This window comes from Centropristis striata, chromosome 4 (genome assembly GCF_030273125.1).
Source record: "Centropristis striata isolate RG_2023a ecotype Rhode Island chromosome 4, C.striata_1.0, whole genome shotgun sequence".
Lineage (NCBI taxonomy): Eukaryota > Metazoa > Chordata > Actinopteri > Perciformes > Serranidae > Centropristis > Centropristis striata.
The window spans coordinates 9,804,366-9,830,099 of record NC_081520.1 but is presented as its reverse complement, the minus strand read 5'-3'; the positions used below and the strand labels follow the sequence as shown (position 1 = coordinate 9,830,099).

The 25,734-nt window shown below is 38.3% G+C and overlaps 1 protein-coding gene across 8 annotated transcripts; it reads right to left on the bottom strand.

Moving 5' to 3' along the window:
- Positions 1-1,513: 1,513 nt before the first annotated feature.
- On the bottom strand, positions 1,514-23,143 carry picalmb (phosphatidylinositol binding clathrin assembly protein b). 8 transcript variants are annotated; one of them, XM_059330871.1, is made up of 23 exons: positions 22,136-23,143; positions 15,736-15,878; positions 15,559-15,634; positions 15,363-15,465; positions 14,431-14,524; positions 14,133-14,244; positions 13,925-14,031; positions 13,201-13,242; positions 12,012-12,097; positions 11,572-11,695; positions 11,351-11,478; positions 10,464-10,552; positions 10,138-10,290; positions 9,643-9,726; positions 8,444-8,536; positions 8,126-8,236; positions 6,498-6,614; positions 6,345-6,375; positions 6,088-6,187; positions 5,875-5,934; positions 4,837-4,989; positions 4,374-4,479; positions 1,514-2,996 (listed from the first exon to the last, which is right to left on the bottom strand). In XM_059330871.1, exons 1-22 carry the CDS (start codon positions 22,263-22,265, stop codon positions 4,387-4,389), a joined length of 2,229 nt encoding a protein of 742 aa, XP_059186854.1. In that variant the 5' UTR covers positions 22,266-23,143; the 3' UTR covers positions 1,514-2,996; positions 4,374-4,386. The 8 variants fall into 8 exon arrangements, with proteins under 8 accessions (XP_059186854.1, XP_059186853.1, XP_059186855.1 ...); XM_059330870.1 differs by having other exon boundaries at positions 11,351-11,484; positions 22,136-23,141; XM_059330872.1 differs by having other exon boundaries at positions 4,885-4,989; positions 11,351-11,484; positions 22,136-23,136.
- Positions 23,144-25,734: the final 2,591 nt, after the last annotated feature.

Sequence of the window (25,734 nt, the reverse complement as noted above, 5' to 3'; positions counted from 1 at the left end):
AAGGAGAATTCCCACTGTGATCCTGATGTGACTCCATGACTTTCAGATCACCCTTCATGGTTTTTACACCTGGTTTGTTGATCATCAGTGCAGAAGGAAGACAAACACAAACAGCTGGATACCAGACTGGGACCATAGATTGTACTGGGACAGAAGCTGGGAAACCCTCTCAAAATGATGAACCCCATAGAGACTCCCCTCTAAGGTCTGGTTAGGAGATGAATAAACTATGCATTATACCCTTATACCGCAGGCTGATTGTGCAAGTGGTTTAAAATATGATAACTTTATCAACATGTTTTTTTAGCCTGTGACCTCATAAAATTGTGCAATGTGTATTTTGGACCCGCCATCTCAGCTTATGGCCTTAGTGTGAGCTGCCAGGAGTTCAACTGAAGACTGATTTCTTTCTACTCAGATTATTTCAAGTGTTTTTCAGAAGCTTGAATGGGGGAAATAAATATGATTGACAACTGCAGTGTTTAGATAATTGTCATTTTCAAGTCAAAACACATTCTAATATCTCAAATGCTTTTTCTTGTCTAAACAAAGTGAATTTAATATACATTTGGGATTTTTTTTATATACAATATATATTTGGTCTGTCAGAGAAATTAAAGCTTATGTCATTTTTCGACTGGCAATTTTGAAATGTTTTAATTTTAACAAATAACATCAATTAATCAAGAAAATAATAGCAGTTATGTATCCAGTATTTGACAAGACAAAACACAATTTTGAGATGTTTTTTTACACAGTGACAATCAAAGTTGGCCTCTCTATTAGCTGGTATGTTTACAATCTTCAGTCCAGTTAATAGGCAAAGTATTTGTGTCCAGAACATCCCGAGTTTCTAACTTTGCTTACAATGCTAGCCAGGCCACGCCCAGAAACATCCCAGACAGCAAAATCAAAAGACAGAGGAAATACAGACTCCACCACACACTTCTTGTGTCCATTTAGTTAAGAAAAATCCTACCCACTGTGCCTTAAAATGGATCATCTTATGACCCCTCAGTGAGGCTGGATAGCTGTCCTGGCTCCAGGGTCTCAGTAACCACAGGTATGTTTTGGTTTAATTTGTTAAAGTGTAACTTTCGCTCTGAATATGGTGATCTGCACCACTAAAGCAGAGTTGCATGACATGGTACGATCCTGTAGGTGGGTCCTGTCCTGTCCTGATGCAGTATTTCAGCTATTTGGTTTACAAGGTGCAGTTTCCTGAATGTCTTTGCATTGAATCACCACAGAACAAACCAGGAGTCATGAGTTAATAGAGGAAAAATGTTTACACTGTACACAGCGAGGAGGTAGAATGGAGGTTTTACAATATTAAATAGTAATAGTCTACGCTTGGCTGTATAAGGTTAAACAAGTGTAACCTTAAATGATTTATACATTGTCTATGAAGTATGAAAAACAAAAAAAACAGTATTTCTGAATGCCACAGTGTCAACAGTTGAATAGATTTAGCATTTGCTTTGAATAAAGAAAAACATCTAGTGTACAACAGTTTGTGGAAGCTGCTCTTTATTTGAAAAAGAAAGAAAAGACTTCAGTCATTGTCTGCTACACGTTCTAATTACATAAAGAAAATATCTGCGGAGACAAACGCAGAGAATATCCTGAATCAAACTTAGGTAGAGTCAAATTTGATTGAATTGCTTTCATATTTCATACATCTTTCACTTTTGAACTCAACGAACAGTCAGTTTTTATATACACAGAGAGCGCCGATCAACAGTGCTCCTCCATTCCACCCTGGTCCTCTGGATCTTTTATACAATTAATTTACAGCAAATCTGTGACCCTCTTTCCCGTTAGCGTAGCGACAGCTAACAGACTAGCAGACACACTCTGTCCTCTCAAGCCCCGCCCCCATCCCCCACCCTCTCCCTCCAGCCGAGGAACTGTAGTGCGGAAAGATGTGTGCAACATGAAGACAACTCTTTCACATTCAGAGTAAAGGCAGCCTTGAATACGGTCAGTGAGTCAATGGCATGCCAAGCTTAAAGCAAATGGAGCCCACCACCCAGTGCGACGCTTCAGATTCGTGGATGAAGTGTTTTTCAACTAGACAGGAAACTGATCCATTGCAAAAAACCCTAGGCACAGAATCGACTATATACTGGTAACTGACTCATACTCTAACCCCTGCACTTTAAGTACAATGGAGATTGTGAAATCTTTCATCTAGTAAAAAAGTTTCTTAACACAAAACTCGTAGAATATTTAGTGCTCTATCATTCCGCTTAATAGGTGTAATTTATATAATAGCTATTTTTAACTCTACCTCTCAATGATAGTCTGAGATCCTTGTTTAATGCTGAAGCACTCCCACAGGTGTTCAATGTACTGTAGATTTTACATTATTTTTTCCCCCCAATCTTAAACCAATAATCATAAATAAATACAAACAACACACAAGGAATGTCTACTGTAAACACGGTAAAAAAGACAAAAACTAAACAGGTGTAAACGCCATTAGCATCACTACTTAGTGACAGTTAAATAACTGCAGGGGGTGGATGACTGATGATCGGATCAAGAAAGGGAACGACCGCGCTGCTTTTTTTTCCTTCCGCCCGCTCCCCACCATCGAACATCGAGCCTTTACATCCAACCACAGTATTTCCAAATACATAACATCAAAGTTTCTCGGCACCCATATCTATCTTTACAGATTACACTGTAAAATGGATAAGGAGTCCTCTTTAAGGGGGGTTTTAGAGCAGCAGCATCACTCCACGTCTCGGACAAGTTACAGAATAATGGGTGTGAGCTATCGCCAAACGTCATTTGGACATGGTTACCATGGTTTCTGACAGTCGCTGCACCATTGTGTTCTTGACATGTCTGTATTTGGGGGGAGGGGGTGTGTGTGTGTGTGTGTGTGAATGTTTCTCTGAAGAGTTAGACTGCAACGAGGACAAAGCTTTGCTGCTAAGTGCTTCTTCTTCCGAGAGACACATTTCTTCAAATTACATGAACTGCATCTGCAAGAAAGGCAACAGAGTTTGTTAGTTAGTTTGTTCGGAAGGGTAAAATGTGAACAGAATTAAATAATAAGTCATTAACTGTTCGCTAAACCCTTCCCCAGAACAGCACTATGCAAAAGCAAACATATAGCAGGGACGGCAGCTTTGTCAAGCTTTGAATTTTTGTTGACCAAAAGAAAAAAAGGCTAAAATTGTAAGAAATGAATCAAACAGTGTGTTTATGTCTTGTTTGTGTTATAGAACTGAATATAGTGCGGCCGCTCTGATTTCTAACAGATTTCTTCTAGTGGTCACTCATGGTATTGCAACAAAAAAAATCCCTCTGTAGCCAAAAAAAAAAAAAGCACTTTCCCCATAGACCACCATTATAACAGAGACATCTGTAAAACTTGACCTGTAAACAAGTTCAATTATGACTCTATAAGCTAAAAAATTTTGATGTCATCATAAGGTGACGAGCAAGAACTCATGGGCAAGGCTAATGGGAACCCAAAAACTTGGGTCCTATTTGGGTCCTGTATCCAGTTCTTATACACTGATTTATTCGTTTATCTGCGCTAACGTAAGCTAGTAGTAAGCTAATAGTTGTCCGGGTAACTACCATCTGCAGCACCTGTTAGCTTTCGCCTCAGTTTCTTCATGATATCATACAACCATTCAGTGCATATTATAGATACTTTTTTCCTTGTTTAAACCAAGTCAGCTGACAACATTACATATTAGCCACAGACAGCTTATTGAGCCAGCTCATGGAGCTAATGGTAACTTAATTAATTAGCTTGTAGCTCAATAAATCTGGCAATGTCAATTTTTCCTTTCTGTTGCCAAAGTCAACAGGATAGAAGTCAACCAATCTTAGAAGACTCATGGACTACTGGTCCGACGGGGATTTAGCCTCTGGGGGAATATATAAAATAATAATATAATAATAATAATATAATAATAAATAAAAAAAAAAAAAAAAAATTTCAATGGCAAAAGGTGCAGTCTTTATCATTATAAACTGCATGTGAGATCAGAAAACTTGACAGTAAATTAAGGGGACAGAGCTTAGCGAACAGTCAATTAGTCAAATTCAACAATGGGTAGAAGGATTAGAGGAAGCAGGTTTGAGCAATACGTGAAGACGGTGGATGAACAGAGGGTCAGAATGAGTCTGGCTACGTTAAAGACGCAGTAAATCCGTCAAAACAAGCAAGAAATCCAAGCAACAAAAGGTCAAGATTAAAACAGAATAAATAATGAGAAAAATACATGAAGCATCTAATCAGATGGAGCAGGCATCAAGTGTGTGAAGATTAAAAAACTAAAAAGCTATTAGCACTGGGCATGCCACACATGCAAGTGCACTCGCTAGCAAAGAGCATGCTGTACCTAAAGAGATGCTCTACAAGAAATCCTTGAGAGAGAGGTGTGCAAACGGGTCCTGTCCAGGGGCTCGGAGAGGACTCTGGCTGGAAGGACTAGAGGCTGCGGAGGGCTATTTCAGGAAGAAATACAGGAAGTAGGAGGACCAGAGGAGAAGTCAGAGAGTCAGTACAGAGACTGAAGGAGGGATGAGATTAGTTTGGAGAGGCTGTGATGTATGAAATAATACGGGTTAATAAAAAGGGAGTTTTTTGGGGGGAAAAATAGGGAGTCAAGACGAGGGAGATGATTCACAGTTTTGTCCCTTTCAGCTCAAGAGAGTGAAGGGTCTTTTGTTTAAACTGTCATCATCTTCAGCAGTCTTCACACTGACAACACAGCTTTACACAGTGACTAATTATGGTACACATCACAGCACAATGGATACACCTATTGACTCAACCTGATAACTGCGCAAATAGATACTGACTTCATTGTGCATCAGCTCGGCGGCGTGGTCAGACTGCTGTGCACCCACCTGAGCACTAGACACAGAGCCAAAGGGGTTGGGTGGCCTCATCACAGGCTGGCCGTACATCATGGTGGGTGGATTCATCATTCCCATAGAGCCCATCTGTGGAGGCTGCAGCGTGGTGCAGAGAGGAGGAGAAGTTGGTGTATTTCAGTCATTTGCTTTAGAAACTTAAAGCCACAGTGTGTAAAATGTATAAATACAAGGTGCACCCAAATATCTTTTTTCCAATTTACTGATTTATCATTTGTTTTGGAATATGTCAGAAAATAGTGGGGATTTCTCAGAGGGCAGGATAAAATATATATAATAGTCCAAAACCTAAATATATTCAGTGTATTAAAGGAGCCATATTTGAGAAAGCTAAAAGCAGAAAAAATACTTTTTGGTTCTAAATGTACTTATTTTTGCAGATTTCAGTTTCAGCTGTGAATTTATATTTCTTAAAAGGATCACTAGGGGGCACTAAACTCAAAGAGTTTCAATCTCTACACTTACAGACTTTTCATTCAACATAATTTAAGCAGCATTTAAGCAGGTGATTATTAGTTATTACATTGTAAATCAGTGGAAGTCTAATCACATTTGCATCTCAAGACTAGTGAGTAAATAATCTGTGTACCTTCCACAAGTTTATTTTCACTTTCAAATCAAAAAAATAAATAATAAAGACAACCCTGTGCCTGCCAGGAAAATGAAATATTTATAAGCTGAGTGTGCTTTAAATAAAAACTACTGAGAATACAACGAAAAACAAAAACAAAACAACGGCTCACTTGACCCAGTTTAAATGCGTTTGATTAGTTCTCTACATAATAAAAGAGCAGGTAAAAAAACAAAAGGCATTCAGCTGAAATTAAACCTTTCAGCAACATTCTGAATGCAATATCTATATAGATTCGTTTTTGAAAGAGATAAAGAGTGAACAGAAGCGACTCAGACTGTTGTTAAATGCTACTAGTTCTACACATACTGTATATTTGCATTAATACTGACCATGCCGTATCCCATCATGCCCGTGGGCGTGGTGGCGGGGAACGCCATGACTGACGTTGGCTGAAGAGACACAAACAGGCCAGTGAGAACACAAGTGACCACAGAAACAATAACAAAGCAGCATAAACTTAGAACATCCACTAATTTACTTGGCAGTGAAATATGACAGGAGCAGAAATCACAAGCGCTACAGTTCAGAAATTAGTGTGTCACCATGGAAACGGGGTTCCAGGTCGTGGACGGCGCCGCTTTGGGCTGCCAGTTGGTGCCGCCGGTCATCCTCTTCTCCCCCGGCTGGCTCCAGTGCATGTCACTGCAGATTAAGACAGTTGATGTTAGCACCAGTTTGTAACTGCCCTGAAAGCACAAAGCTGCTGCTGTTTCTGTGTGTCTGTGTGTGTGTGTGTGTGTGTGTGTGTGTGTGTGTGTGTGTGTGTGTGTGTAAGCCACAGAGCTGGTCTATCACTTACTTTTTCATCGTGCCGTTCCCAATGCCGAGGTCTAAAATAACAAAACAAAATGGGGTAGGTGTTAGATGTTTATCTGCAGATATTTGTTATTTTTGTGTGTTAATGAACACAAGCTGTAATTAGTGCGGCTGAAAGCCAAAGCATCACACTCACTGCCGACAAGGTTGGCCAGAGAGGAGTCAAGGTCATCAGACACCAGCTTCTCTGGCAGCTGACAGGACGCCTGGTTGGAGCCAGCAAGAGTCGGTTTCAGGATGCCTCCAGCAATATCTGAGTAGACATACAGAGGTAATAATGCAACTTGATCTCGCAACGTTACAAATATTCATTTTCTGTTTTACAGTAAAAAATTATGGAAACGGGTCCAGGACAAATTAGAGAAGTTGTATTGAATACAATGAAATATTGTCAATAAGCCACAACAGTCTTTTACGCATTTTATGTCTTTATTAGACTGCGGACATCGAAGAGATGACAGGAAATGAAAGGAGAGAGAGATGGTGAACGCCCCTCAACACACCACTGTTATTAATATCAGAGCTCAGTCTTCTGCTGCGATAAGAGCCGTTAACTTGAACACAATAATTCTACACCGCAAAAACATCACTCATAAGTTAATTGGTCTCATATTCCTTCTTTGGAGACTTATGTTTTATTAAAAAGTCGCAAATAAAATCTGTCTGTTTCTGTGGGGAGAGAAACTGATGCAGTTCCCATGTTTTTAGGATTTTCTTCTGAAAAAGGCCTGAGAATTTGAGGACAGAAGCCAACATAGCTACACATAAATAAGTGATATTTTTCAACCTTTACAAACAAAAAGCATCAATTTATTAGACTACATCAAATTAATCTGGCTTTTCTCCAATTTGACTTGCAATAAGTAAATTCAAGCTCAATAAAAAAAAGAGCTCAATGCCAAATCTAGAGGTACACACCACCCCGATGGGACGAAATAAAAACGGAATATGATAATTTGCTAATCCCTTGTGACATATATTCACCTTCCTCTACCCCTTAACCAAACAGGGCGGTGGGTTTTGAGAGTTAAATGTTCAAACTGATAAACTTTTGCATTTTAAATATAAACTAAATTTTATTTGTGTTTTACACAGCGTCCCAGCTTCAGGGTTGTAATGAGGGTTTTGCAACCCTCTGAAATAAACAACCAGAGAGAGAGTGAGAGCTACTCTGCACGTACTAAAGGTTTATTAAATTCTTACATTCTTTTCTTTTTTAATAAAAAGAGATGCAAGTAAATTCCACCATTAGGTGTCAAGGTGTAGTCTGAAAGGTCTGTCAGCAATATGTTAGGAACTTTATTGATTTAATAATTCCCTGAATTGCACGTTTAGAGACTTTTCTGCAGTGCAACAGTGGTGTGAGATATTGTGCACCTGTGTGCTCTTTGCAGATACAGATCTAAAGGTAAAAAATAGAGCAGCGAAGACAACAGTCTGTTCTTGTACTGCCGACTTGCAGGAAATGGCTGCATGTTGCAGGCTGCAAGTCATGTTGCATCTGACATCTGAAACAAACTGATACACACGGTTGTGTACCCAATATGATTAATCTGGTATTTCTTTTGATATTTTGTTGGTCATAAAAAAAAATCACTGGATCATACTCGATTGATTCTTTAAAGCTTCTATGTTTGACTTGACTCCCCCCCTCCTTTTCTCAGCTGAGTGACTTTTATGTGATTTAGTTTAGCATTTTCTGTAAACACAGAAACCTATTGCACAGGTATTGCTTCACTCAGACGTAGTTACAAAAATCCTCACCATCAGAATTGAGGCTGTTGCTGCCTGCGGCTTTGGCTCCAAAAACGGACTCAAAATCCACTTGGAGTCCTCCGGCTGACTGCTGTGGAGGGGCCTGTGGATTCATGTATCCTTCATGAGAGATATGAGAAAAGACAGCTGCAGTTACAGAAGTTACACGTGTGTGGAGACTGACCACTGCTTGGACTTTTGGTTTCTGTCCTGGCCCGTGTAAGTACAATGCCCATATATCAATCACTGGTTACTTGAACAGAGAGCTGAAAAGAACAGCGTTCTCTACAGAACAGAAAACTAGTATCGATCGAGAGCCTTCAGTACCTCTGAATAGACCTGCTACAGTAGAGGGCTCAGTGGGGAAGGGAGCCTGGTGTGGGAGGTGCTGGGCAATGGACACTGGACCACAGAAGGAGTCTGACACGCCACAGGAAGCAGGAAGAGGAAGACAAAGAAGAGAGAGACAGACAGAGGAAGAAAGAGAGCAAAAGGCAAAAGGTATTTCAAGGCCAGGCCAGAGAGACAGGTGGGAAATGACAGCAAAACAGGCAGAAGGAAGACAGCTAACACTTTTGTAGTTGTTTAAAGCAAAGTTCAAGAGTTGCAGAAGGATAACATAGTGCAGAACAGTATTATAGCAACCAAGAGAGAGGAATTAAAGCAATAGTTTGATATTTTGGGAAACAGAATTATTAAATCTCTTGCCAGGTTAATGAGAAGATCAGTACCAGTCAATGAAGCTAAAGCAAGCAGCCGATCATCTTATTATGATAAGACAGTAAGAAACAAGGGGACACAGTGGGGCTGTATCAAATTACTTTTTTTTATATTTGAAGCTTCTTTTGAGGTTTTAAAATGAAGCTTTGAATGTCTGTCATCATATTTTATGATGTCATTACCCTAAAAAACTAAATACAAATTGAAAAAGTGATTCATTGCTTTAAAGGAGTTAGTCTTTTTTTCGTAATACATCAACTTTCTTAAATGAATTGTTATTTGCATCTAAATGGACCAAGTATGTTTTGCAAGTGCATTTACATGCTGATATGCTGACAAGTCTCTAAACTGGTGTTCGCAGTGCACTTTTCACTGGTGAATGATTGACTGGTCAATAGTTCAATAAGCTAAAGTGCAAGACAAGATGTATGTTAAAGTTTGTGAGCTTGATAAGGAGACCTGAGCAGGAGAGCTGACGTGGTTTGTTGTTGAAAACAAGTCCAATGATGCTCAGACTAATTTGTGTGCAATCACAAAACGGTTTCAGATCTTTTTCTCACAGAGCAGATATGTGCGAAGCAGCAGACAAACTGTCAGATATGAGTGATATTAATCTTCTCATCTAATTCCAGGGAAGAGTTTGAATAAATGTTGCCCAAAATGTCAAACTTTTCCTTTGAAATTAGTTTATGTCCACATTTCTACCATAAATATCCCTATATAAAGAGCCCTGTAGGAATTGCATAGGGGCCTATGTTTGCCAGAGCTCAGGAAACATAGGCTGAGATGGTGAGCCATCGTAGTACCTGAGATGGAGTGTTCTATCCGCACTGTGCGTTTGTAATTGGTTGAAACGGATGAGTTTGTGTCAATAAAGGGATTGTAACGATCTGGAGAATCAAAAATAAGGTTGGTAAAAGAAGAACAGGTTTCAACTTAAAAGCTCTACGGCACGTTTGTATAACAATGCAACAACAAGCTATTCATTTAAAGAGAGGATGGAAGGGGAAGAGTAAAGCAAAATGGGTGTATGGCCTCTACATTGGGGCATGGAGGGTCCTGGTTGAAGCATTAAGTGGTGTTCTCACTAAAAAAACAACATCATTTGAGCTAGGTATGAACTGCAATGGAGGATTGTTGTACAGACAGACAAAAGAAGATCATTTAGAGATTTGCAGAGACAGGTAATCAACATTCAACACAGTAAACATGCAAGCTAGTCATGCCTCGTTATAAGTGACAACAGAGAAATGAACAAGAGCGACAAGACTTTTTGAGGAGAAACAAAAATGAGTCGTTACCACCAAACATTTCATGACCAGATGTCCTAGAGGAAAAGCTAACACCGTCTGAAGACACGACAGGTAAGTGAGTGGCATCGACAACGAGTTTTGAGAGGAAAGGGTTAAGGTTTGGCATGGATTCATCTCCAGCTTCAGCAGAGGTGAAAGGATCTAAGCAGGCAGAGGAAAGAGAGACAGAGAAAAGACAAAGACAGAAAAGAGTGGAGAGGAAGAGGTGGGCATCAGAGTCAGACAACAACCAGAGAAGGAGAGCATGCAGAAAAGGCCCAGAAAGTTCAGAAACACAGATGTTGGTTGGAGGTGTTGAAGAGGCAGCGCTTTACCTGCCCACGCTGTGGCCACTGGAAGCCCCGTGGAGCCCGGCTGGAAAGTTGACTGCAGGTCAAAAAGGTCGCTCTCCATCTTCACCGCGCTGCAGACAGATGAAGTATTGTTTTACTCCTTTATAAGCATCCTCTTTTTTATGCAAAACATCCAAAATAAATGGTTATACTGTGTTCACACGAAGCACATTTCCGTATTCCCGTTACTCGCTTCAGTTTGACCGCGGGATCATTTGTGTTTATTTATGTCACTCGCACCAAATGCACCAGTGTAGATACCAACAACGTGGCCAAAATAACCACTACTGGTCCTTTGTATCTGTTGCATAGTAAGTATCAGATATATCAGAAAACCAAAGACGTCATGTCTGTGTGTCAGGAAGAGGTACACATGCTGAACTTGATTTTGTAAATACCCAAAAAATGAATCTGATGCATTCCCTTTTTATTACTTTACACAGCATCCAGACTTTTGGAATCAGGGTTGCATCTTAAAATGGTGAACACAGGTAGAGTCCCATGGCTTTGTGCTTTCACAAATGTGTGCTAGTTTTAATTGTGAGGAAATCCTTGGCAGATCAACAGATAATAAAAAATAATTGATGTTTGCAGCTAGTTTTCACTTAGTGTAAACATCACAAAGTGGCTTCAATGATGAGTTGGAACAAACCAATGCAGAATATAATGTATGTGACCATTTCAGACTCTCAGAAAGAATGGAAAAAAACCCCACAACAGCCTTAAAAGCAGCAATCATCAAAAGTGGACGGATATTAATGGACAAAAAAATGCTGTATGGTTAAAAAATAGTCTTAAAATAACTGAAAATATATTGAAAAACATATGTTATTACTAAAAAGGGGATAAACTGTAGATATAAGTGGTACCCATTAGAGCAGCTGGGCGTCGAGAAGAGGTCGATGGCTGGTGCTGTGCTGATAGTGCCCCCGGTGGTGGAGATCGGCGATGTATCAGTGGTAGCGAAAGAGGGCCTCTTGGAAAGCTCTTTGAGCCTCTGTTCCTGAGTCAAAAGAGACACAGTAATTTAAAAATGCGGGGAAAAAATCAATGCACGTTTAAAGCTTTTACTTCCAAACAGCAAAAATACCTTCAGAGCTTTGAGTCGAGCTTGTTCCTCTTCGAGAGCTGCCTGCTTCTCCCGCTCATCCACTTTAGTGAAAGACATCCCCGTGCTGGCCAGTGATGAGACTGCATTTGACAGAGTGCTGGCCCTGCAGGAAGGACACAAATTCACTCGAGACTGACTGATTTCTTATCTATTTGATTGGTTTTTATCATTACAATGCCATCAGTTTTATCTCATGTGCACTATTCTCAAATTGTTTTACGGTTTACATTTGTACCATCTTATTATCAGCTTGTCAGTGGGTAAATCACTTTAAATTTGATACACAAATAAAGTTTGACTGATGGATTGATGGATGTAGCACAACCTAATAAAGCTTTATGTCTCTAAGTTGAAATGCAGTCTCTCAGATTAAAGAAAAAGATGAGTATTCAGAAAATAGTGACGGAGGATTAATGTACCTGCTGGCTGCAGTGGAGTCTTTGACCTTCTTGCCCTCTAAAGAGGCCAAGTGCTGTTCCAGAGCTTCGAGAAGGCTACTGGGAGCCTGTCATGACAGAAAATAGACAGTCAGCAACTTCCTGGGATGCAGAAAATGTAGTCTGCATGGACATCAAGACCATATATGACAGTGGTGGGTAACCAAGATAGAGTAGAAAACACGACACATGATGAAATGCACCTGACAGCCAATTCACTGCTTTGATTTGGAGGTTGAAATTGCTTTTTTAGTTACCCACCACTGATCGATGACTGCATTCCAGCCAAAAAGCTACTTTGGATGAGAGCAACATCTGTGTGGGATGACGTACTGCACCACAGCACTTTCAACAACCTGGGCGTTGTTGAATTGGCCGTGTCTAAGCACAACGGGGCAGCCACTTTACAGTAGATGAGCTACACTGGTTCACACCTCAATAACGTGACCAAAGTGAGTAGAATTTACCACAGCGAGCGTTTTTTCCTTCAACTGATTTTTCACCACGATGTAGGAGACAGAGTCAGAGCAGAAGCATGCAAAAAGACAACACTGAAGCAAGTCACGGACATAGAAGAAGAGTGAAATGATAGTACTTACACAAACTGTGAACTAAAGTGGAAAGATAAGGGGAAAATACAGAATATAAAGGTGGTGACAGTCAGAGGGGAATGCATTTTAGCTGCAGTTCTCCAGGCTAAAGTATTTCTCCACGATTGGTCCCCGTAGCACAACACAACAGTATGTGCAGTTTATTTTTAAATAGGAAACATCCAACTGTCACTGTGCAGATTTACTGAGTGTATTGCAATTACAGTGATTACTTTAGAACACTTAGCGTGGACAACACCTTTATTTACTGTAGAAAGAAGGAGCAGAAGTAGGGAAGGGCAAGAAGAAAAGGAGAAGCAGAAGAAGAAGAAGAAGAAAAAAGGACAAGAAGAAGAAGACCACCTCCTCTGGCAAACATGCGCTCAAGAAGGAAATCATGCAGAGTGTCTTATTTTAAAGAACATTTGTGTTGCGTGTAATACACTCTAGTTTGACAGAGACAACGCTGATGATAAAAGAGCAGTTAGAGCTGGAAATAAGAAAAAGAGAGCAAGGAAAGACCTCTTTTTAAGAGAGAGAAACCTGTGTTTTCAGATTGCTTTGAAGGGTCTGCTCCTTACCTGTGAAAGGTCTGGGATGTCTCCTCGATCGATGCCCACCTGCTGTTATACAAGAAAGAAAACAAAGTTACAATCGAGTCTCTGCAGCACTGAGACACTTCAGTAAACCGACCAGCTGAAGGATTTCATGAGGCTGCTCGATTATGGCAAAAAGCGTAGTCACAATTATTTTGGCCAATATTAAGAGCATTATTATTTAACAAATTGACTTTTTAAAATGCATTTTAGTTTTCCAAACTAAAAAACCCCAAAACAAACCATAACTCCATTAGAAAAAGAAAAACAATTAATGTAAAAATTGGGATGAATAAACAAAATGCAGATGCATACAATAAAATAAAATAAAGTAATAAAATATAGAATATTTACACACACATTTAAAGAATATAAAATGAATAAATAAAACTATCAAAAAATAACCTATATTGTAACGTTAGTGCACTTAACACACTAGAGAAAAATACTACATACAACATATATTTTACATATACAATTAATCAATAAAAATAAATAAGACAAAAATTTGATTAAATATATTGTAGTGCTCTGTCCCAAAGTACTGAAAACAACACTGGATTTATAACGCAAGTCAAAACAATCAGTGTCAAATGGAATGCAGCACAATAATAGTTAAATATTATTTTGATTCTTGATTGTTAATTGAAAATAAAGTTTGATTAACGCCCCAGCCCTTACGGCAGGTGTAACATTTATAGTAATTTACCTCTGCGACTTTGAGGAACTCTGATATCCGGGTCATTCGGGTGAGAAACTTCTTGTAAATGTCCAAACCTTCTTTACACTGGGTCTTCTTCATGTCAAAGTATTTCTCTATTTATTGAAAAAAAAGGAGTAAGATTAACCAAACCACTAAATATTAGGATAAAACGAACCAAATATAAAGAGAAGGTTTAAAGTGAAAGTGACCTTACCCAGCAGGTTGATAATGCCTTCATTATAAGCAGCAAAGAGCCTGATGGAGTCTTTGAAGAGGAGCATAAAGGCTGCATTGATGACTCCGTTAGTCAGCTCGTTGGCATTGACCTGAAGGAAAGCATTCATTTATCTTACAGCTTCCTCACAGTGATTTTTGCTAACGTAGAAAAGCAAAGCTTCTAAATATAAAATACAATAATGCATCAGACTCTTTCTGCAGCAGCCTCGGTGCAACCTGAGCAGCTTCTTACTACACGAGCTGCAGAGCTGCAGGAGGCTTCACCTCAAACTCACATTGAAATCGAGGAGGGCGTCCATCTGGTTCTGAATAATGGGGATAGTCTTCAGCAGCTTCTCAGTATTCATGGTCCTCATTACCCCGTCCACTCTGTGTGGACACGTGGAGAGACGGAGCAGGAAGCGGGCACAGAGGAAAGAGAGAGCGGAGACAGAGAGATGGATGAGCCAACGGTGTCGCTCCTTAAACATGATAACAGACTTCATTTCTCTAAATTGTCACACAGACCGAGGTTCAAATGTCATGTTTTGTTTCATTAATGATCTAAACCCTCACATATTCACTTTAATATCATATAAGACAAAGAAATCCTCACATTTGAGAAACTGGAAGCAAAATAGCTGCAAATTAATTATCTCTCCCTTTATTGATTAATCGTTGCAGCTGTAATTGCTCACAGCTCACGATCAGAATAAATAATTTTCTGAATTGAAAATGAAATAGCATCTTGACACTTGAAATTTTAGATTTGGGCAAAAGAGAGGCTGATTTTTTTTATTTAATAATCCATTAGTCCATCGACAACAAATACACCAAATCAAATTTTGAACAAATAATCGTTATCAAGGAAAAATTAAAAAACATTTGTTCTTTCCTGCTTCTTGAAATTTGAGGATTTGCGTCTTTTCCCAGTTTTCTATCATTGTAAACTGAATATTTTATTTCGTTTGACCAACAGTTCAACATCTAATATTCTAAAGACATCACCTTGGGCTCTGGGAAATAATAACCGTTTTAATTTCCTGAATTTCTGACATTTTTCAGTTTTTGTATCATAAAAATATCTGAGATGCTAATGAGTAATTAGAGACCTATACATAAGTGTTCCTTTATGATATACATACAAAAGGGAGAAAAAGGTGTTTACAGTTTTAATGTTGTAGGTAATGTTTGTTATAATAATGATGATGATAAAATAAGTCCTTACCCGCGTTTAACTTTTGTGAAGTCAAAGGCAACCTGTCTGTATGAAACGGCTTTCTCGTTCAGGTATCGACTATACCTCCTGATAAATGTGGACATGTCATAACCTGGACCAGAAAGAGGCAGAAAGAAAATTAACTTTTACTAATGTCTTTTTAAAAAATGTGCATTCATTCAGAATGACTGAATAAAATAGATACCTTGTAACCCACTTTTGTCCAAAAAATTACTGAGGTTGAATAGTGTATTCCTTGAAGCCAAGTACTGGACAAAACGCTGCAACGAAAGAAAAAAAGGGTTAAAACACAACAAAATCACACGTTTAATTAGCAACTCATTAATGCGGAAATCTGCTTGTGTGTGCTGAGGCGTCTCACCTCGTTGCCGTAGACCATGAGGTGGTGTGTGGTGATAAGTGACTTAAACACGACCACCCAGCTGGTGTTGGTGGTCCTCTCAAACAGCGAGTCAGCCAGTTGGGGAATGTTCACGTTCATCTCGTTGGTGCAGTGGATCAAATCTGACACAAAAGAAGAAGTTTATAAGATCAGGAGGATCAGCTGATCATTGAGGCAGCATATTTGTAATAATCAGTCAAAATAAGTGTGTAATTGTCCAAAAACAAGTCAAATCAAACAAGTAGAACAACGTTTCTTCAATGTACCATGATTAATACATCAAATATGTTCAATGTAACTTCTGGGAAAACAAGTTGCAGCCCTGAATATAGACATTTTTTGAGTGTTGGTCATCAAGTTTTCATATCCTGTGGCCTGATTGCTGCAATTTCCTGTTTGAGGCCCAACGGACGTTAAATTTTGTAAAGTATTCTGACCGTTCATGAAATAAACTCTCACTTCCCATTTCTCTGAAAATTTCGGATTTGTTCTTCCTTTATTAAATCACGCACCTAGCTTAGGTCAAATATTGTGTGAAACAGGAAAGGTCCCAAAATCTGGGTATCAAGGTGTTAAATCAAAGATATTTTGATATTAATTGTATTAATAGCACAACATTGTGTAAAGAGCTGACAGGACAGGCAGCTTTAACAGTTGTACAGTATTTTCTATAATCTGTTAAAATACATTTACTTAAAGGCCTCTAAATTGTCTCCCTCATTTCGAGCTGGCGAGCAGACAAACACCTGCTGCCTACGAAAAAAAAGTAAGAAGTGACCACAGATGCACAAACGAAGTTTTGGAAGTTTGAGCCAAAAACAGTCTCTGATGTGACTCATGCTTATGTCCTCCACAACCGGTCACATATGTGCAGTTTGTTCAGTTTGGTAACCTGCAGGCAGCAGCAACAAAATCAACAAAAGCTGCAGCACAGACAGCTTCTTATTCCTTTATTCAAGTGGATAATTTTCAAAGGGACGTTTCGTTGAGACCAAAATGAAAATGTTCAATAGATAAAGTGAATAAAGAAAATGGATCTCTATGTAATATTAATTTAGTTTACGACACCAATTGGGTGGAGAACTACGATAAATTAGAACGGTGAGCACTGGGTGATTAATTGAGTTATCGACAGAACATATTATAACATCTATTTTGATCATTAATTGATTATGTCAGTCTTTTGTGACATAGGGCAAATGTGAGGTGACATAGGGCTGCACAAGATTACGATCATCTTTACAATGTCAACTTGCACAATAAACACATTGCAAAAGACCAATATTACACTCTAGGGTTTTTTCGTTTTCAGTAGAAAACTGCACTTTAAAATGTAACTCACTCTTTTTTTTTGTTGCCGTCTAAGCTGCTATTACATTTTTTAAATAAAAAGAGTTAAGAATTTAAATTTAATATTCAACAAATAATTTGCAGTATATTACAAACAAGACAAAAGCAGAACTGTACAGTTTAATATGTTCATCATTGCGAGTAATATCGTTATTCCCATAATCAACACATTATTGCTTATTGTATATTTTCCTTCCATACTGTGTCAACCTGATTGTAAACTAAATATCATACGGCACATATAGCATTAATCCATTCAGCGCATTGATCTCCCTATATTTGTGGCCTGGTGCCAGGTATATACCAAAATAATACCAAAAACTGTTGAAATTAGCCGCACAAATCTGACAATAGGTTGTTAAAACCCAGCAAATGTAACTTAAATTCCTAATATTACTATAAATCACCCAAATTGGCAAGAAATATAGACCAGGATAATGACTGAATGACTAATCAAACGTATAACTGACTGACAGCCCTACATAACTGACTATTCTTTCCCTTATACTCTAGAAACACTGAGTAAAATGCAGCAACAGTATGTCAAACAAGAAAAAGTTTTCTACATAAAATTAACATAATAAACAGCAAATCATCTCCAATGCAATCAGGACTCCCTGAAGCAGAATCAGAAACTGATATCATCCATTTTAATTGTTAATGATGGAAAAAAAAAAAAACATGCTTTTAACAGACTGAAATAAAGTGCAGTGCATTAAGATGTTAACCACACATGTTCTGCCCTACTTCCTCTCCTAACATGTTCATCTGAAAACATCCTGGTTGAATGATGACAGTCAAAGTGCTAATGACCCTGCCATTCACAGCAGTGATCAGACTGATGGGGTAATTGGGCCTCCCTTTCTGTCCTATATTTGACTTTTCAAAAGGCGGGGGACTTTAAGTAGGACAGGATAACCTTCCAGAGAAGCAGCAGCAGCAGCAGCAGCAGAGAGTTAGCATGGGTGGCTGAACTGCCCAGAGAAGAAGATGACGGCGAGGAGACGAGTAGGAGGGAGGAAGAAGAAGAAGGAGGAGGAGGAGGAGGAGGAGTGTGGGGGAGGAGGATACACTGACAGCTCTGTCATGTCACAATCAGCCTGATAAATATTCACAGAGGTTGACATTCTAGCCAATTCATTCATGGGACACAAATGTATTCAAGCAACAGTCATGATGCTGCTAAACAGCGTGTTAATCACCATTAGGCTGAGTTAGATGGTGGGAATCAATAGAAAAATCGCTATTAATTCAGGATATCATTAAAATGTCGTCCGAAAAATGTATTCAATTATATATATAATGAGTCTGATATACAGAAAACTAATGTCATGATCCGTGTTTCATACAAAACTATTCACGTCAAAACAAAAATTGTCCAAAAACTCAGTTTCTTCCACTTTAATTTGCTTGAAAGTGCCGTTTTTGAGATCGTTTTTGTTCAATATGGGCTGGACGAGATGGGCAAAACCTTATTTAGTTAACTTAACAAAAACTATAGAGAGTGAAAAATCTGGCATCAAATTCCAGATTCATAATCTAAATTTAGTTAACAAGGTTCCCTGTCGAGTTTTAAACACTGCTGCATGGAACAACAGGTGGTGCCAAGTGTCCAAAGGGGAAGAACGGGATGGAAACCGCAAACTCCAAATTTAAGTTATACATAGGGTTGTCAAAAGTATCGATACTCAAAAAAGTATCGATACTAAAAGGTTGTATCCGGATACAATACTCATTTTCAAAAGTATCGAGTATCTGAAGCTTGTTATCATAGTTGCAGTTTCTTTTTGCACAACTGTTTTTTTTATTATAAATATTTAACCTGTGGTTCTGTTAGTTTTTACATGTTGCATTTTTTTTGCTAATAAAAATATTTCTTTTAAATTTTGGGATATTTGTTTTTATCCTTGTGGTATCGAAAATGGTATCTAGTATCGAATATTTTCCTGAGTATCGGTATCGAGTTGAAAATGTTAGTACCGTGACAACCCTAGTTATACACTTGTTTGTTTTTTCCACCAAGTACTAGGGGTGCCACGATATTTCCTTTTTTTTCTTCTTTTTTTTTAAAGTTGATCAACAGGAGCTGTCAGTTTTATTGAAATCAAAAGCCAGATCAGGAAAATTGAAAATTTGACACTTTTTGTAGAAACATTTGAAAATGTGAATTACAGTATTAAAACGAATCATCTGTTGATTTTTATGGCTCAAGACTTGATAGTCTCAGAATGGCAAAGGCTTCAGAAAAAAGAAAAGTTTAAAAAAATAAATAAAAATGTAATTGAATCCTGACCTTATATTGAATGTCTAATTGAATCATGGATTTGGAGAATTGTGGACACGTCCAAGAACCGCTATACTGTAGTGGAATAGGCACTATTAATGGTGTAATTTATCAGTCTGAATTGAAATACTGCCAATACACAGTGATGGCAGCTGATTATCACCAATCTGAGATAACACTACACTGTTGAAATGCACTCTCAATGTATGTAGTGTACAGAGAGCTCTATATGGAGGTATACTAGGGTGGTCAAAAATATCGATACTCAAAAAAGTATCGATACTAAAACGTTTTATCTGGATACAATACTCATTTCAAAAGTATCGAGTATCTGAAGCTTGTTATCATAGTTGCAGTTTCTTTTTGCACAACTGTTTTTTATTATAAATATTTAACCTGTGGTTCTGTTAATTTTTACATGTTGCATTTTTCTTGTTAACAAAAATATTTCTGTTAAATTTTGGGGTCTTTGTTTTTATCCTTGTGGTATCGAAAATGGTATCAAGTATCGAATATTTTCCTGAGTATCGGTATCCAGTTGAAAATTTTAGTATCATGACAACCCTAAGGTATACGAATGGAAGTATTCAAAGTCAACGATGTTGGATTTAAAATAAAAACTAAACCTGCTTTGCAAATGTTTTTGTGAAGAAGGAAATGTTTTGCATTTTATTTGTTAGAGCTCAGCGATACACCCCATGCTTTACACAGAATGTTAAACATGGCTTTTGACTTTTGTGCATCAAAAAGAAAACTCCACAGGGCACTTTTAATCTTTGAGATGGTTTCATTTTTAAAATGAAATATGTTGCAAATTTTGGAGCATTTTTGTCCCAGCCTGTTTGATTTTTTTTTTTTATTGGCTTCTGGTTGCATGAAAAGGTTTCATAGAAAATGTTATATGTACATTTTCATGCAAAATGGCAGAAAATAGTGTTTTCAGCCACTCATATGGAAATGTTCTGCTTTTCTTGTTTTTTATATCATATTAAAGTGAATATCTTTGGGGTTTTGGCTGACAAAACAAGACATTTAAAAGACATCACCTCGGGCTTTAGGAAACTGATGGATATTGTTTACAATTCTAGTGCATTTATAGACCAAAAGATGAATTGAGAAAAAAAAAAACTGATGATGAAAACAATAATTAGTTGCTGTACTACTGGATTCCCATAAAGATGTTACCAATTGTAGAAAAGATTATTGTACAAGTGTATGCATAGATAGTGAAAAAAACTGAAACTCATGTTTTATCTGCACTAATATCAAAACATTTCAAGCATAGCCAGTCATAACTGTGCATACATTCCTATACTACCAATATTTTCTCTGCTCTCCTTCGCCCCTCATTTAAAGTACTGGCAACTATCTACTAAAGGCATAAAATGGCCATAAATAACACTTATAGGACACATTAGGGGATGATGAAAACACAACATTAAGCTGACATAAAGAATTCACTAAAGTTGTAAAAAAAAACTATCAAATAAAATATCCACCATCCTTTAAGTTCTGATCTAAATCAAGAGGACACAGTATTATGTGTCATCTACATAAAGCACATTAAACACACTCTGTTCTGCTCTGGACTAGGACATGTCAGTCACGTTGGATGGCTGGCCGGGTTGAGAGTGTCACTCTGCCAACTTTCATTCATCTCACCTCAGGGGAGTCGCCTGAGCTGCACAACAGGTGTGGAACCTGCAACTTTTAACATAAAGCCAGAAATATTGAGCACAAGTAACCACAAGTAACCAGATTCTTGCTCTATTCTCTACCCCACAGACCGTTGGAGTCTGGAGTCTGAAGATACAGCATATAACCTTTTTCCTGGACTCTTTTTAAACTCTTATGATGACGCAGGACCCTCATAAAAACCACTTTCATTAGGGCCATCATGCATTTGCAAGTGCTGATCGATATGCAAAAAAATCTACCACTGCATCTCTAAGTACAGAAGGACAAAGTGAGTGCATCAGACTAATGATCACACCAGGATTTAAGCTCCAATGCTTACAACAGAAGTATGTTTCATATCCTGAGTTTCAAGAAAAAGGAAGGAAACTCAAGCCTCAGCCACAGACTGAGATGGTTCTCAGTGTCTGAAGCTTCGTGACCCCCACCATGACAAACAGTTAACATCAAACTAGCCATTCAGCCCACCACGCAGCCTGAAAGAGACACTTGTCCTGCTGCAGGTGCACTAACATGGGAGATGAAATTGGATTCCTGTTAATGTTAATTTTAGGGCCTATGTGAGCGGCAAGGGGCCCACTTGCTGACGCTGGTTTTAAAGGTTGTCCTCTTAGATAACCAGCCAAATAAACCTTTGTCCCGGTTTATTGCTATGTAGGCTAAACACCCAAGCCATTAACCAATGAGTAGATAAGAGAATGACAAGAGAAATGGGTGAACAAAACCACAGAGTAGAGAAGCTGGTTTGACAGCCATTTATGACAAAAAAATGGGAATAAAATAATGTGTAAGGCTTTATGTCGCCTGCTACTTCTTTAAACGCTTCTTAATTGTGTGTAGCATTAGGTTAACCAGGCCTGAGCTCGATGTTATAACAATATAATCTCCCTGACATGAACAAGCAATAGCATTTAGCCTTTCCTGAGGCTTTGAGGCCTTTTAGCTCCGCCACCGCCATAACTCACACAGTTGAAGCGGCGTTTCCGCTTTCTAGAAGCTCGGTGGTGATTTAACACTTGTTTAGAAAGAAACAAAAAAAAGGATACTCACAATCCAAATGTTTCTTCTTCGGGCCCATTACTTCGTGAGTGGTGGCCTTGCATACTGTTTTGGACACGGCGGATCCCGTTACACTGTGCTGGGCTGCAGTTATCCTGTCCGTAATGCTCTGCCCCGACATTTTCGCTCACTCAAAATGCAACAAAAGACTTCAAAAAAGGTAGTCTGTGGTTATATTAGAGTGTCAAAAAAAAGAAAAGAAAACCTCCACCTCCTCTACAACCTTGCCGGACCCCCCTTTTTCCCCACCTAGGTGGAAATAAAAAATCAAAACTAGGCTATGGCAGACGCGGACCAGGGGAGGGCGGAATAAAGAGAAGCGGAATCTGGCAACAACAACAATCAAAAAAGGTTAGATTGTTTCTTTTTTTGTGGCGCCGCTCGGCTCCGTTAGATTGCAGGGATTCCGTGATTGCAGGGTCCGCTCGCTGACTCATCCGACCCGGGTCTGTGTCTCGCTTTCATCCCGATGTGGCACACCGGATCCCTGCGTCTCTCCTCCTGCCTGCCTGCCTCCGCCGCTCCGCCAGTCGTCGCCGCCGCTTCTCCTCCTCCTCCTCCTCCTGCTGCCGCCGCTACTGCTCCGCTTTAAAGCGCTATGAAAGGGGGAAAAAAAGACCACCGAGGAGGGGAAATGGCGGGCCTGTTCTGCTGAGCTCTCAGCGTGAAAAAGGCTGCACACACAACACACGCCGCCCCTGCAGAGCCTGAATCAGATGTTACACCGCTCAGCTCCTATTAGGTCTGCTGTGGTGCAGGTGTACACCCACTGACCGCAGGCCAGCTGGGGTGGGGAGAAAAAAATGCACAAATGCTCAGTCACAGGAGTGCCAGAGGCCTGGATGGGAGGATAAAGCCTGTATTGATTGAGGAGTGGACATTGTGAGGTAAGAGCAGGCTGCAACAGGCCTGACAGAGTGAAGCAATGTCTCTGTAAACTATATTGACCTGATATTACCCTATAGAATCACAAATCTCACGTGAAAGCACTAATAAAATGCCCCCAAAAAAGTCAATCCCAGTTATGGCACATTTTCACAATTTTCACTTTAAAATGCCAGTAAACCACACATGTTGCATTGTTTCCAGTGTGGAATGTAACTAAGTACATTTACCCAAGTACTGTACTTAAGTAAAATTTTGAGGAACTTTACTTTCCACATATCTAACTTCATACTTCTACTCCAGTACATTTTAGGTGCAAATATTGTACTTTTTACTCCACTACATTTAGCTGACAGCTTTAGTTACTTTTCGAGCCAAGATTTAACATTGAAACATGATCAATTTAAAATGATTACGCATGTTTAGAAATTAAACCTCATAACAATAAATAGTTAAAATGAGCATAATCTTGCTTACATGAATGCATCATTAATAATAATACAATAATACATTTGGACTATATAAAACAATCTGAGTGGGTCCATTCTGCTTAATGATTACTTTTACTTTTGATACTTTAAGTACATTTTGAAGCTGGTACTTGAATTACGTTTTGAATGCAGGACTTTTACTTATGGTGGAGTAATTCTGCAGTGTGGTATCAGTACTTTTTCTTAGGTAAGGTGTCTGAATACTTCTCCACCACTGATTGTTTCCTTATAGAAGCTGCTCAAAGTCATCCTGGGGCCTGTTCCATAAAGTGAATTTACCAAATAAGACAGGCTTATTTTGTTCAGTCTGACTCATTTTCAGGTGATTATGTTACAAACGGCAAATTCTAAATAGTTAAAGCTCTTTTGAGAAGCAAAATAACTGGAAATGAATCAGACTAACTGAGAAAAACCTGGCTTATTTGATAAACTCTCCTTATGGATCGGGCCCCAGGTGTGACTAAAGTCCAGGGGGGTTTCATGGAAGAATTACTGAATGGGCCTACCAGGAACAGACTCCTGGATCAGAACTATCGTATGAAGAGAGACTAATATTTCTAAAGTCAATCAAACCACTGCAAAGAGATGCAAAGTGACCACAAAGACAGACAAAACACTTACATAAAGATGTTACATGCCCACATAGAGACACAAATCTACAAAAAGACACAAAACAACCAGAAAGAGATGCATATTGATAACAAACAGCCCATTTGGGTTTTATTCTATATACTGTATAGACATGTCTGTGTCCATTTAGACTACAAGTAATTTATATAAGAACCGGGGCGTTAAATATGATTTTTAACATATTTCTTAGTATCCCACCGATACAGGATTTTTGAGACTAATTCCGATACTAATTTTAGAGGGGGGGGGGGGGGGGGGGGGGATCATCGATAACCGATATGGTGGCTGATATAGTCATTTTTTTGAGCTGGAATGAAAATAAACTTTTTTATGTGGATTGTGCACTGACTTTTCACCACTCTGCAAATGTACATAGAGAGCTACTTTCTCAAACATAAAACTTTATTAAACAATATTTAACATTGTTATACATTGTTATACATTGTTATACATTATAGAAACAACATTGTCAGACAATTCTATAAATTAAAACTGAGAGCATAAAGAATAAATAGGAATCAAATAAATAACTAAATATCCTTACTGTTCAGTATCAGTCAATTGCTGACTATATTAAAAAAAAAAAAAAAAAAAAAAAAAAAAAACACCATTTCTAAATTATGCCAAGCAACATTTTCTGCATTATATATTGTGTAAACATAAATGCACCGCATATATAGCGGTACCGATATCGGCCAAAATATCTGTCAACTGACATATCTGTCGAGCTCTAATAATTTTTATTAATTTTATGAGTTTGCCCCCTTTCTTCAAAAAAATTGCACCGGTCTGGTTCCCGCATTCAAAAGTTTCTGAACCTGCCGATGCTACACGTTTTATTATATAATGATGAAAATGTGAGGTATAGAAAGTTCTCCTATATTGAGACTTTTTTTTTCATGAGTCTGTAAGATAGACTCAACTTAATAAACCATAATACAATGTCAAATTCAGGAGATATCAGGGATTTTTTGGGATTTTTTTTAAGTAACGTGAAACCTAGTAGTATTTCACACTGAGTTGAAAAATGTCAGATGTTTTGTAAGATATTTTTTATGTGCTTGGGTTTGTTTGCTTTGCTTTCTGTATCACAATATTCAAGAGAAACTTCAGAAAAAAAACAGAAGTTCTATTCAATAACAGTATAAAGTTAAAAATAATTCAACAGGTTTTTAATTAAAATGTCTTAGAGTTTATTGACACTTTTTATCACAAGTTTATAAGATATAGGCCTGATACAGAGTAGAATTTACTCTTATATCCTTCTAGTTTCTAAAAGAGCTATCAAAATGATGGATTTTCCTGTTATTTACAGAAACACTACATTTCTGCAGGGGAAAGAATTGTTTACTGAAGGCAGCTTCATTTTATTTCAGACTGAGAGACATTGTCTTTGTCCATAAACAACAGATTTTTTCATGTCCTAGTTTCCTTACAGAAACTATTAAAAAATCATGGCATTGTTTGACCATATTGAAAAGAAAATTCGCTCTCCCCCCTAAAAATAATGCCTTGTTGTCCTAAACATTGCTTTCATGACTTTCTTTAAAACAGCCAAACCAAAATAGTACAAATTGGGAATTC